General features: G+C 40.2%; 1 protein-coding gene across 1 annotated transcript; it reads left to right on the top strand.

The window, feature by feature from the left end:
• The first annotated feature begins 214 nt into the window (after positions 1-214).
• On the top strand, positions 215-10,258 carry LOC123224015. Its single transcript, XM_044647497.1, has 2 exons — positions 215-549; positions 9,334-10,258. Exons 1-2 carry the CDS (start codon positions 215-217, stop codon positions 10,256-10,258), a joined length of 1,260 nt encoding a protein of 419 aa, XP_044503432.1.
• Positions 10,259-11,153: the final 895 nt, after the last annotated feature.

The raw sequence follows: 11,153 nt of genomic DNA, 5'->3' as shown, positions 1-11,153 counted from the left end.
TGGATATGGTGCATGTTTTTTCAAGTCGGCATGGAACATCATTGGTGATGATATTATAAGGGCCATCAAACATTTCTTCAAAACAGGCCACCTTTTAAAAGAGGTAAATTGCACTATTCTTGCTCTTGTTCCTAAAGTTGCTAACCCTACTTTTTGCAAGGATTTCAGACCTATTGCTTGCTGCAATACAATGTACAAATGCATCACTAAAATCATGGCAAACCGCCTCAAGGTCCTTCTTCCGCAGTTCATAAACAAAGCTCAAGGAGCCTTTGTGGGAGGCCGTAGCATTGGTGAAAACATCCTTCTATGCCAAGAGCTTATGCAGGGATACCATAAGGACACTCTTGAAAAGAAATGTGCCATAAAGATTGATATTATGAAAGCTTATGACTCTTTGAATTGGGATTTCTTACTTGCTGCTCTTAATACCATTGACATACCGCAAACTTTCATAACTTGGATAAGGAGTTGCATCACTAGTCCTAAGTTTTCAGTGGGCTTAAATGGTGAACTTGTGGGCTTCTTCAAAAGTACTAGGGGGCTAAGGCAAGGGGATCCGCTCTCTCCTCACCTTTTTGTCATTGCTATGGAGGTGCTCTCTTGCATGCTTAGTGACCTAAAGGAGAATGCTCAGTTTAGCCATCATTGGAAGTGCAAAAAGAATAATATCACCCACTTATGTTTTGCGGATGATCTCATGATTTTTTGTAGGGCGGATGTCTATTCCATATCCCTTATAAAAGAGGTATTAGATTGCTTCCACTCTTGGTCCGGGCTTAAATCAAATCTGTCCAAGAGCAATATTTACCTGTCGGGAGTCAATAATGCTGAAGCGGAACACCTAAAATCAATCCTTGGCATTGATTTTGGCTCTCTCCCTTTTAAATACCTTGGTGTCCCTATGATCTCTTCAAAACTAAGGATTGATGATTGCAAACCCCTTATTGATAAGATTGTGGCAAGGATCTCTTCTTGGAAAAGCAAGTTCCTTTCTTATGCTGGAAGACTTATCCTTATCAAGGCTATCCTCTTTAGCATCCAAGTATATTGGTCTTCTACATTTATCCTCCCTGCAAAGGTGCATAAGGTAATTGATAGCTACCTTAGAAATTTCCTTTGGAGTGGAGACATATCCTGTAGCAAGAAGGCAAAAGTTGCTTGGGATGACATTTGTCTCCCAAAGGAGGAAGGAGGACTGGGCATTATGAAAAGCAAATCTTGGAACAAGGCTGCCATGATGAAGCATATATGGAAGCTCCTTCAAAATGCTGGAACTTCCTTATGGGCCGATTGGATCAATGACAATCACTTGAGAAATAAAAGCTTTTGGGGGATTAATTCAAGTAGCAATTGTTCTTGGGTTTGGAGGAAATTGCTTTCTCTAAGGGAAAGCATCAAGGGAAAAATCAAAAGAATTGTAGGTAATGGGCAGAATACTCACCTTTGGTATGACAATTGGCACCCTCTAGGCCCTCTCATAGACAAATATGGCCATAGAGTGGTTTATGATTCAAGACTTCCGTTGTATTGTAAAGTAAAGGAGGTGATTGAAGAAGAAGCATGGAAGTGGCCTTTGACAAATTCCACAGCTCTTTTGGAACTAAAAAATACCATCATTCCTCCTCCTTCTCATGGTGATGATATCCTTTGGTGGAAACCAAGCTCCAATGGTTTATTCTCCATCAAATCGGCTTGGAATAGCATTAGAGGATCCAAAGCCAAAGTGCCATGGTATAGTATCATTTGGTTCAAAAGACATTTCCCAAGGCACTCATTCATCGCATGGATGGGGATCAAGGGTGGTATGAAGACCAAAGATAAGCTTTATGACCTCGGCATCATTCCAAGCAATATGTGTGGTCTATGCAATGGGGATCCGGAAAGCATGGATCATCTCTTTTTCAAATGCCCTTATTCTGCCGCCATTTGGAGTCATTTTGCTAATCTTTGCTGGTTTGATATTCCCCCCCTTCCTTGGGGCACTCTTGTTCTCTACTATGCTGACAAATGGAAGGGAGATAAACTTCTACACATCATTTGTAAGCTTTGCTTTGGTGCCACTTTATACTACATATGGGTTGAACGCAACAATGTATACTTTGGTAGGAACAAATCTCCGCAAGAAAGGATCATTGCCGCCATCAAGGATTGTGTGAAAGCTAGAACATTGTCCTTATCAAACATTCAAAGATCTTCCGTAAATGACTCCATTGCATTGATATGGGACTTGCCGAGATCCATATTTTGTTAACTTGCTGATTTTCGGATATTGGAATTGTATTGTCTTGTTTTCTTATAGCTAGTTTTATGCTTATGTGATTTCGTATGGCTTGTAGTTTTGGTTGTTTGCTCTCCTTATCCGTAGCTTTGAGTTTTCGGTTGTACTTAGCTTGAGCCTATTTGCTTCTTGTTTGTACTCTTGTGTTACATGCATGATTGTTGGCATAACCTAGGGGCATGTCCTAGGTATGCTTGTGTTAGGTTTAATCTAGGGACATTGTCCTAGATAAACCAATATGTACATTTTGTCTTTGGTATAAAAATCATTAATTACTTACCAAAAAAAAATCTGAAAATGGCAAAATTACATACTGTGAACAGTATCCGGGCATACAACACACATTCACACTTTGGATTTCAAGGGTAACAAGAAAGTTAACCAAGGCATAAAGGAAATTTCCACCAACCTTGGGGTCTTCCACCACCAATTCTTCCTCCAAGATGAGTTGGATAAAGGAAAAAGCAACTAAAGAAAAGCTACAAAGCTTTACTTGAATATTTCATTATCAAAGAAGTCTAACCTTTACAAGTGAAAATCCACTTTCATATACAAGAGCAAGTGGTGGCAAAAATTGAGCATTAATTTGACATGGAAGCTTTTCCCTTCATTTAAGCTTAACCATTCATTCAATACTCAGCCCATACCATATTAATTGAAGAAAACAACAAAAGGGAACAACTTTTCCCTAAAAGGTGGAACTATGCCCACCAACTAAAGTTACTTGCTTCCCATTTAGTTGCAATCCAACTAAATGGGCTTCATGGCATCTTGGGCTCCATTTAAGTGATGGAGGGCTGCCTCATCTACTTGGGCTTCAAGTGGGCTTGTAGTGGGCTTCTTAGACTCATTTAAGTTCCCATTTCATTAAGGCCTTGGATGCAAGTAATGAGATTGCACCCAAAAGTAAAGTTGGGCCAATGTGGAAAAAGCAATGAATCTTTGGGCTTGCATGGAGCTAATTCTTCATTCTCAATGGTGGCTTGAGCCAAATGGAGATTTAATAGAGACTTGGAAGCTAGGGTTGGAGAGGTAGCCGAAAATACATCATCCCCCCTGGGTTGGGAAGGACTTGCCCTTAAGTCCTCAAGATGGCTATCCTCCATGTATGGTGAAAGATCTCCAATGTTGAGGGTGGCCGAGACTCCTCCCATTTCATCTAGAAGATTCACCTTGTATGCATTGTCATTCACCCTCTCAAGCACTTCAAATGGTCCATCAACCCTTGGAGCTAGCTTACTCCTCCTTTTGCTTGGAAATCTCTCTTTTCTTAAATGCACCTAAACCAAGTCACCCGGTTTGAAAATGGATGGCTTCCTATGCTTGTTGATCTTCCTCTTGTGAGCTTCATTGGCCTTCATGATTTGAAAGTTGATGGTTTCATGGAGCTTCTTCATGGCAGCAGCTTTCTCCTTGGCATCCTTGTGAACTTGCACATCAAGAGGTAAGGAAGTTAGATCCAAAGGAGTTAAGGGATTAAGGCCATAGACTACCTCAAACGGAGAGTGATCGGTTGTTGCACTTGGACTCCTATTGTAGGAAAATTCAGCTTGAGCAATCTTCAAGTCCCAATCCCTTAAGTGCTTGTTAACCAAAGTCCTCAAGATTGTTCCCAAAGTCCTATTAGTTACTTCGGTTTGACCATCGGTTTGAGGGTGATGAGAGGTGCTAAACATGAGTTTGGTTCCCATTTTGCTCCATAATGTCCTCCAAAAGTGGCTCAAGAACTTGGTGTCTCAATCCGAAACTATGGTTCTTGGAATTCCATGTAGCTTCACCACTTCCTTGAAGAACAATTCAACCACCTTGCTAGCATCTTCAGTCCTAGAACAAGGGATGAAGTGGGCCATTTTAGAGAATCTATCTACTACCACCATTATAGCATCCTTTCCCCTTTGAGTTCTTGGAAGAGCCACAATAAAATCCATGCTAAGATCCTCCCATGGCCACTCTGGAATAGGTAAAGGCATGTAAGGACCAGGTTTGAAATGAGACTTGGACCTTTGACATGTGCCACACCTTGCAATAATGGCTTGGACGTCACTCACCATCTTAGGCCAATAGAAATGCTCTTTAAGCATGTCTAAGGTCTTATTTATGCCAAAATGACCTGCTAATCCACCACCATGTGTCTCCCTAATGAGAAGTTCCCTAAAAGAGCTCTTAGGGATGCATAATTTAGCTCCTTTGAAAAGAAAACCATCGTGTACAGAATAGTCTTCATATGCCCCTCTAGAACACTTCTTCATGATCTCCCAAAGCTTATCATCTTCATTGTAATATTGTCTCATAAGCTGGAAACCTAGAACTCTTGCATCAAGAATGGATAACAAGTAATGCCTTCTTGAAAAAGCATCGGCAACTACATTGGAAGAACCTTGTTTATATGCTGAAACAAAGGAGAAAGACTGGAGGAATTCCACCCATTTAGCATGCCTTGAACTTATCTTATGTTGGCTACTAAGAAACTTCAAGGCTTGGTGATCGGAATGAAGCACAAATTGTTTAGGCCTTAGGTAATGACTCCAATGATCAAGGGCTCTAACAATTGCATAGAATTCTTTGTCATAGGTGGAGTATCTTCTCTTGGACTCATTGAGCTTCTCACTAAAGTATGCAATGGGCCTTTTGGCTTGAGTTAGGACTGCCCCAATGCCAACTACACTTGCATCACATTCCACTTCAAATACCTTATCAAAATCAGGTAGAGCAAGTATGGGGGCTTCACATAACTTCTTTTTAACCTCTTCAAATGCTTTGGAGGCTGCCGTGGATCATCCAAACCCTTTTTTGTTCATACATTCAGTGATGGGAGCCATGACAGTGCTAAAATTAGGCACAAAATGTCTATAAAAAGAAGCAAGGCCGTGGAAGCTCCTAACTTCAGTGAGAGTCTTTGGTTGGGGCCAAGTTTTAATGGCATCTACCTTGGATTGATCTACTTGAATGCCATCTTTAGAAACTACATATCCAAGGAACACAACTTGGTCTACAAATAATTCACACTTCTCTTCTTTTGCATATAACTTATTTTTCCTCAACACATCAAAAACACTTCTCAAATGCAAGACATAATCATCAAGAGTTTTGCTATATATATATGTCATCAAAATAAACAACAACAAATGCATCAACGTAAGGTTTGAGTACCTCATTCATAAGCCTCATGAAAGTGCTTGGAGCATTTGAAAGGCCAAAGGGCATAACCAACCATTCATATCAGCCTCCCTTAGTCTTGAAGGTTGTCTTCCATTCATCTCCTTCTTTCATCCTTATTTGATGGTAGCCACTCCTTAGATCAATTTTGGAGAAGACACAAGCACCATGTAACTCATCAAGCATGTCATCAAGTCTAGGGATGGGATACCTATACTTGATGGTTATATTGTTAATGGCTCTACTATCCATACACATCCTATATGAGCCATCTTTCTTAGGAACAAGTAGGGCTGGAACGGAACATAGACTCATGCTAGGCTTTACAAAGCCTTTTTCAATCAATTCTTCCACTTGCCTTTGCAACTCTTTAGTCTCCATGGGATTGCATCTATAGGCTGGCTTATGAGGCAATGGTGCACCCGGAACCAAGTCAATTTGATGCTCAATGCCTCTTATATAGGAGGGAGGCCGGATGGAAGCTTTAGTGGGAACACATCTTCAAATTCAGCCAAGAGAGATTGAACTAAGGGATGGGCTTCTTTCTTCTCATGTTTGAGCTCCCCTTCAAGTATAAGTAATGCAAAGACAGGTTGCAAACTCAAAAGAGCCCTTTCTACTTGCTGCCCATTCATATACATACTCTCCTTTTTAGCTTCTTTCCCTTTGATAGCCTTGTTAGCTTCTTGGGGACTAAGAGGTAGCAAAGTAATGGTCTTCCCCTTGAATTTGAAGGAATAAGTGTTCTTTTTACCATTATGAGTTACTTCTCTATCAAATTGCCAAGGTCTCCCTAGCAACAAATGGCATGGATCCATGGGAACTACATCACACACAATCTCATCTTGGTAATGTTTGCCAATGGAGAAGGAAACAAGTACTTGTTTGGCTACTTGGAGGCTGGTCCCATTGCTCAACCATTGGAGCTTATATGGTTGAGGATGAGGTATGATAGACAATCCAAGTTTCTCCACTAATGTAGATGAAGCCACATTTGCACAACTTCCACTATCTATAATCAAAGAACACACCTTGCCTCCAATGGTGCATCTTGATTGGAAAATTTGGAGCCTTTGTTCTTTATGTGGAAAGGACTTGAAATGCAATGCTCTTCTAATCACTAACATCTCTCCTTCATCAGCCCTTTGCATGACCTCCTCTTCTTCTTCTTTGGCAGCTCCATCTTCATGGCCATAATCTACATTTTCTTCATCTTCTTGAAGAGATTCTTCAATAGCTTGAATCTCCATCAATGACAAAGTCCTTCTATTTGGGCATTCGGCTTGGAAGTGTCCATAGCCTTGGCATTTGAAGCATTTTTTATTGGAGAGATCAAGTCTTCCCATAATTGGTTTGTTCTTGCTAGGTTCTACCACCTTTTCTTTCCCTTTCTCCTTGGAAGTGATTTCGGCAGCCTTATAGTTGGATGGGGAACCCTTTTGAAAGGTGGTTCCCTTGTTGAAAGGAGGACTTTTGTAGAATGAAGTCCTCTTGGTAAATGGCCTGACAACCGTAGACTTCATGGCCTTCTTTTGCTTCTCCACCCTAATAGCCAACTTACAAACATCTTCAAAGGTGCAATATGGTTGCAATTCTACCATATGAGCAATGTCTTGGTTTAAACCACAAATGAATCTTGCAATGGTTTGCTCTTTCACTTCTGGCAGCTCACTTCTCATTAATAGCTTCTCAAACTCCCTTATGTAATGCTCTACTCCATCACTTCCTTGCTTAAGGGTGTGTAGCTTGAGGTAAAGATCTTGTTTATGGTTGTCTGGAAGGAATCTTCTCTTCATAAGCTTCTTTAGTTTCTCCTTAGATCTCACTCTCTCTTTACCATCCCTTTCCCTTTGCTTCTTAAGATTTTCCCACCACAAGGATGCATAATCCTTGAATTTCAAGATGACAAGTTTACATTTCTTCTCATCCAAATAGCCTTTATATTCAAAAACTCTCTCAATAGCATGTAACCAATCAACAAAATCATCTGGACTCATGCTCCGTTCGAATTCCAGAATTTCAATCCTTAAACCCCTATCATCATCCTTTTCTCTCCTAGGTGGCCTCTCTTGTTCTTCCTCACTTGAATAATCATGAAGCATCAATTCCTCCCTATGATGTCTAGGAGGAGGAGGGGAAGGTCTAATATGTCTTCTTGGTTGTTGTAATTGGGTTGGGTGAGGTGGAGGAGGGGGTATTTGGCTTTGTGTTGAAGTTTGGGGCTGTGATAAGGGTACCTTACTTTGAGTGAGGGTCAAGTCTCTCATCATTTGCATCATTTGATTCATTTGGTCCTTAATGGCCTTAAGTTCTCCCTTGACCTCTTCTTTTAATGCCATGTGAGCAAATTCCCAAGGATGAGGAGGTGAGGAGGATGAGGATGAAGTTCTTTTATGGGACATTTGTGGTAGTGGCTAGTAGGTAAAGGTTAATGGTTATAAGTGTTTAAGGGTTGGGGTGAGTATTGGTAAGTGTTTAGGTTAAGGAAGGTTTGTGTTTAAGGCAAATTAAGGTTCTGTGAACAGTAATTTTGTAGTGAATAGTAAATTCTGGGAGGTGAACAGTAGCTCCGGGAGATAGAAATCAGTCAACAAATCACACAAACAACCTAGGCTCTGATACCAAATGGTGCATATCCATCAAGGCAATGCAACAATTCACAAACTCAAATCTGGAAATTAATGCTCATATGGCACAGCAGCACTTTATCTTCCAATTTAACCAATCAAATGACCTCCAAAACATGCAAAGGATAGATCATTGGAAAGGGTATTCAAAGAGCTTTGTAATGGTATATTATAGCAATCAACTCAATCAACAAGGCATTCAAAACTTGTTTCAAAGTTTGATGGCAAAATCTGAAAATGGCAAATTACATACTGCGAACAGTATCCGGGCATACAACACACATTCACACTTTGGATTTCAAGGGTAACAAGAAAGTTAACCAAGGCATAAAGGAAATTTTCACCAACCTTGGGGTCTTCCACCACCAATTCTTCCTCCAAGATGAATTGGATAAAGGAAAAAGCAACTAAAGAAAAGCTACAAAGCTTTACTTGAATATTTCATTATCAAAGAAGTCTAACCTTTACAAGTGAAAATCCACTTTCATATACAAGAGCAAGTGGTGGCAAAAATTGAGCATTAATTTGACATGGAAGCTTTTCCCTTCATTTAAGCTTAACCATTCATTCAATACTATGCCCATACCATATTAATTGAAGAAAACAACAAAAGGGAACAACTTTTCCCTAAAAGGTGGAACTATGTCCACCAACTAAAGTTACTTGCTTCCCATTTAGTTGCAATCCAACTAAATGGGCTTCATGGCATCTTGGGCTCCATTTAAGTGATGGAGGGCTGCCTCATCTACTTGGGCTTCAAGTGGGCTTGTAGTGGGCTTCTTGGAGTCATTTAAGTTCCCATTTCATTAAGGCCTTGGATGCAAGTAATGAGATTGCACCCAAAAGTAAAGTTGGGCCAATGTGGAAAAAGCAATGAATCTTTGGGCTTGCATGGAGCTAATTCTTCATTCTCAATGGTGGCTTGAGCCAAATGGAGATTTGATAGAGACTTGGAAGCTAGGGTTGGAGAGGTAGCCGAAAATACATCACTATCAGAGTAGACATTAAAGAGAAGACCCCCCAATTCATTCATGGTGAGGCTTGGTTAGTGAAAGAGAATACTCATATGGCTATATCCATAGTGTATGGATTCAATCAACCATTGGATAGGAAAAGTCTTTGGAGGGATATTGTTAAGCACTCAGATCAGATGTGTAGAAAGCCTTGGCTAATCATGGGTGATTTCAATGCGATTAGAGGTCCGAACAAAAAAATTGGAGGGGTTTCATGAGGAGATACGTATTGTGACAATTTAAACAATTGTTGTAGAGAGGCTAGTTTAGATGACCTTTGGTATATGAGGAACCATCTCACATGGAGTAATTGCAGTGAAGGGCAAAGGAGGATAGCTTGTAAATTGGATAGAGCACTTGTCAATGAATATTGGAGAGATGCCTTTGTAGATTCTTTTGCTAACTTTCTCAACCCTTCTATCTCAGATCACTCTCCATGTATTGTGACTTGTGGGGGTATTGAAGAAAGGAGGAAGGTCCCTTTCAAATTATACAACATGTGGGCGAAACATGAAAGCTTCCTTAGTATTGTTAGGGAGGCTTGGAAAGAGGATTTCAGTGGCAGCCCTATGTTCCATCTTGTTAACAAACTTAAGAGATTAAAAGGAGAATTAAGGAAGGTAAATAGGGATGGCTTTTGGAAAATTTCAGATAAGGTGTTAGAAGCTAAAGATATGGTGGAGGATATTCAGAATAGGCTTCATAATAACCCTTTTGATGAAGACTTAGCTAAGGAAGAAAAGGTTTGGCTGGAGAATTATAGTAGGCTTAGTGGGGCAGAAGAATCTTTGGCTTGCCAAAAAACAAAGGTCCATTGGCTCAAAGAAGGGGATCAAAACACCAAATACTTCTTCAAATGCATTAAAGCTCACAGGAATAGAAATTATATTAATGGTGTGTGCCTTGAAGATGGAACTTTTGTAAGTGCCATGGGAGATGTAAAGAAGGAATTTGTTAGCTACTTCAAGAAGGTACTCAACTCCTTGGATTCATGTAATCCTAATATTGAAGAGATTAAAAGGCTGGTTACTTTTCAAATGAAGCCTCAAGATAGGGAGACCATGATCAAGGATGTGGAGGAGGATGAAATCAAATCCATAATCTTTGCCATGGACAACAATAAAGCTACCGGTCCGGATGGTTATGGTGCATATTTTTTTGCAAGGACTATAGGCCTATAGCATGCTGCAAGGACTATAGGCCTATAGCATGCTGCAATACAATTTACAAATGTATCTCCAAAATTCTTGCCAACCGCCTCAAAGACATCCTCCCTAACTTCATTGATAAAGCCTAATGAGCTTTTGTGGGTGGATGGAACATTGGTGAAAACATTATGCTGTGTCAAGACCTTATGCACAACTATCACAAAGTTAGCAAAGATAAGAAGTGTGCTATGAAGATAGATCTTATGAAGGCCTATGACATGGTACATTGGGAGTTTATTCTTGCAATCCTTGATACTATAGGCATTCCGGACAAATTCATTGGCTGGATTAAAAGTTGTATCACGTCCCCTTCGTTCTCCTTGGGGATTAATGTTGAATTAGTAGGTTTCTTCAAGAGCTCTCATGGTCTAAGACAAGGGGACCCTATTTCCCCTTATCTTTTTGTCATTGCGATGGAGATTCTTTCCTGATTGCTTAGGGAACTCAAGAACAACCCCTTCTTTGGCCATCATTGGAAATGTAAGAAGAACAATATAACTTACTTATGTTGTGCCGAAGATCTTATCTTGTTTTGTAAGGCGGATAGTGAATCTATCTCCCTTATGAAAAACTCTCTTATCCTCTTCCATAAATGGTCCAGACTTCAAATGAATTGTGCTAAAAGCGACATCTTCCTTTCCGGATTATCCCAAGAGGAGAAGCTTAATCTCTCGGCAACTATCAATATGGAGGTGGGGAATTGCCATTCAAATATCTAGGTGTACCAATCACTTCCTCAAAACTCAAAAGTTGTGATTGCAAGCCACTCATTCACAAGATTGTTGGGAGAATTACCTCATGGCGTAGCAAGTTCTTATCCTATGCGGGCAGACTTATTCTTATAAAGGCAATACTTTTTAGCATTCAA

The sequence above is a fragment of the Mangifera indica genome, chromosome 8, assembly GCF_011075055.1.
Source record: "Mangifera indica cultivar Alphonso chromosome 8, CATAS_Mindica_2.1, whole genome shotgun sequence".
NCBI lineage: Eukaryota > Viridiplantae > Streptophyta > Magnoliopsida > Sapindales > Anacardiaceae > Mangifera > Mangifera indica.
This window is presented reverse-complemented; position numbering and strand designations above follow the sequence as displayed.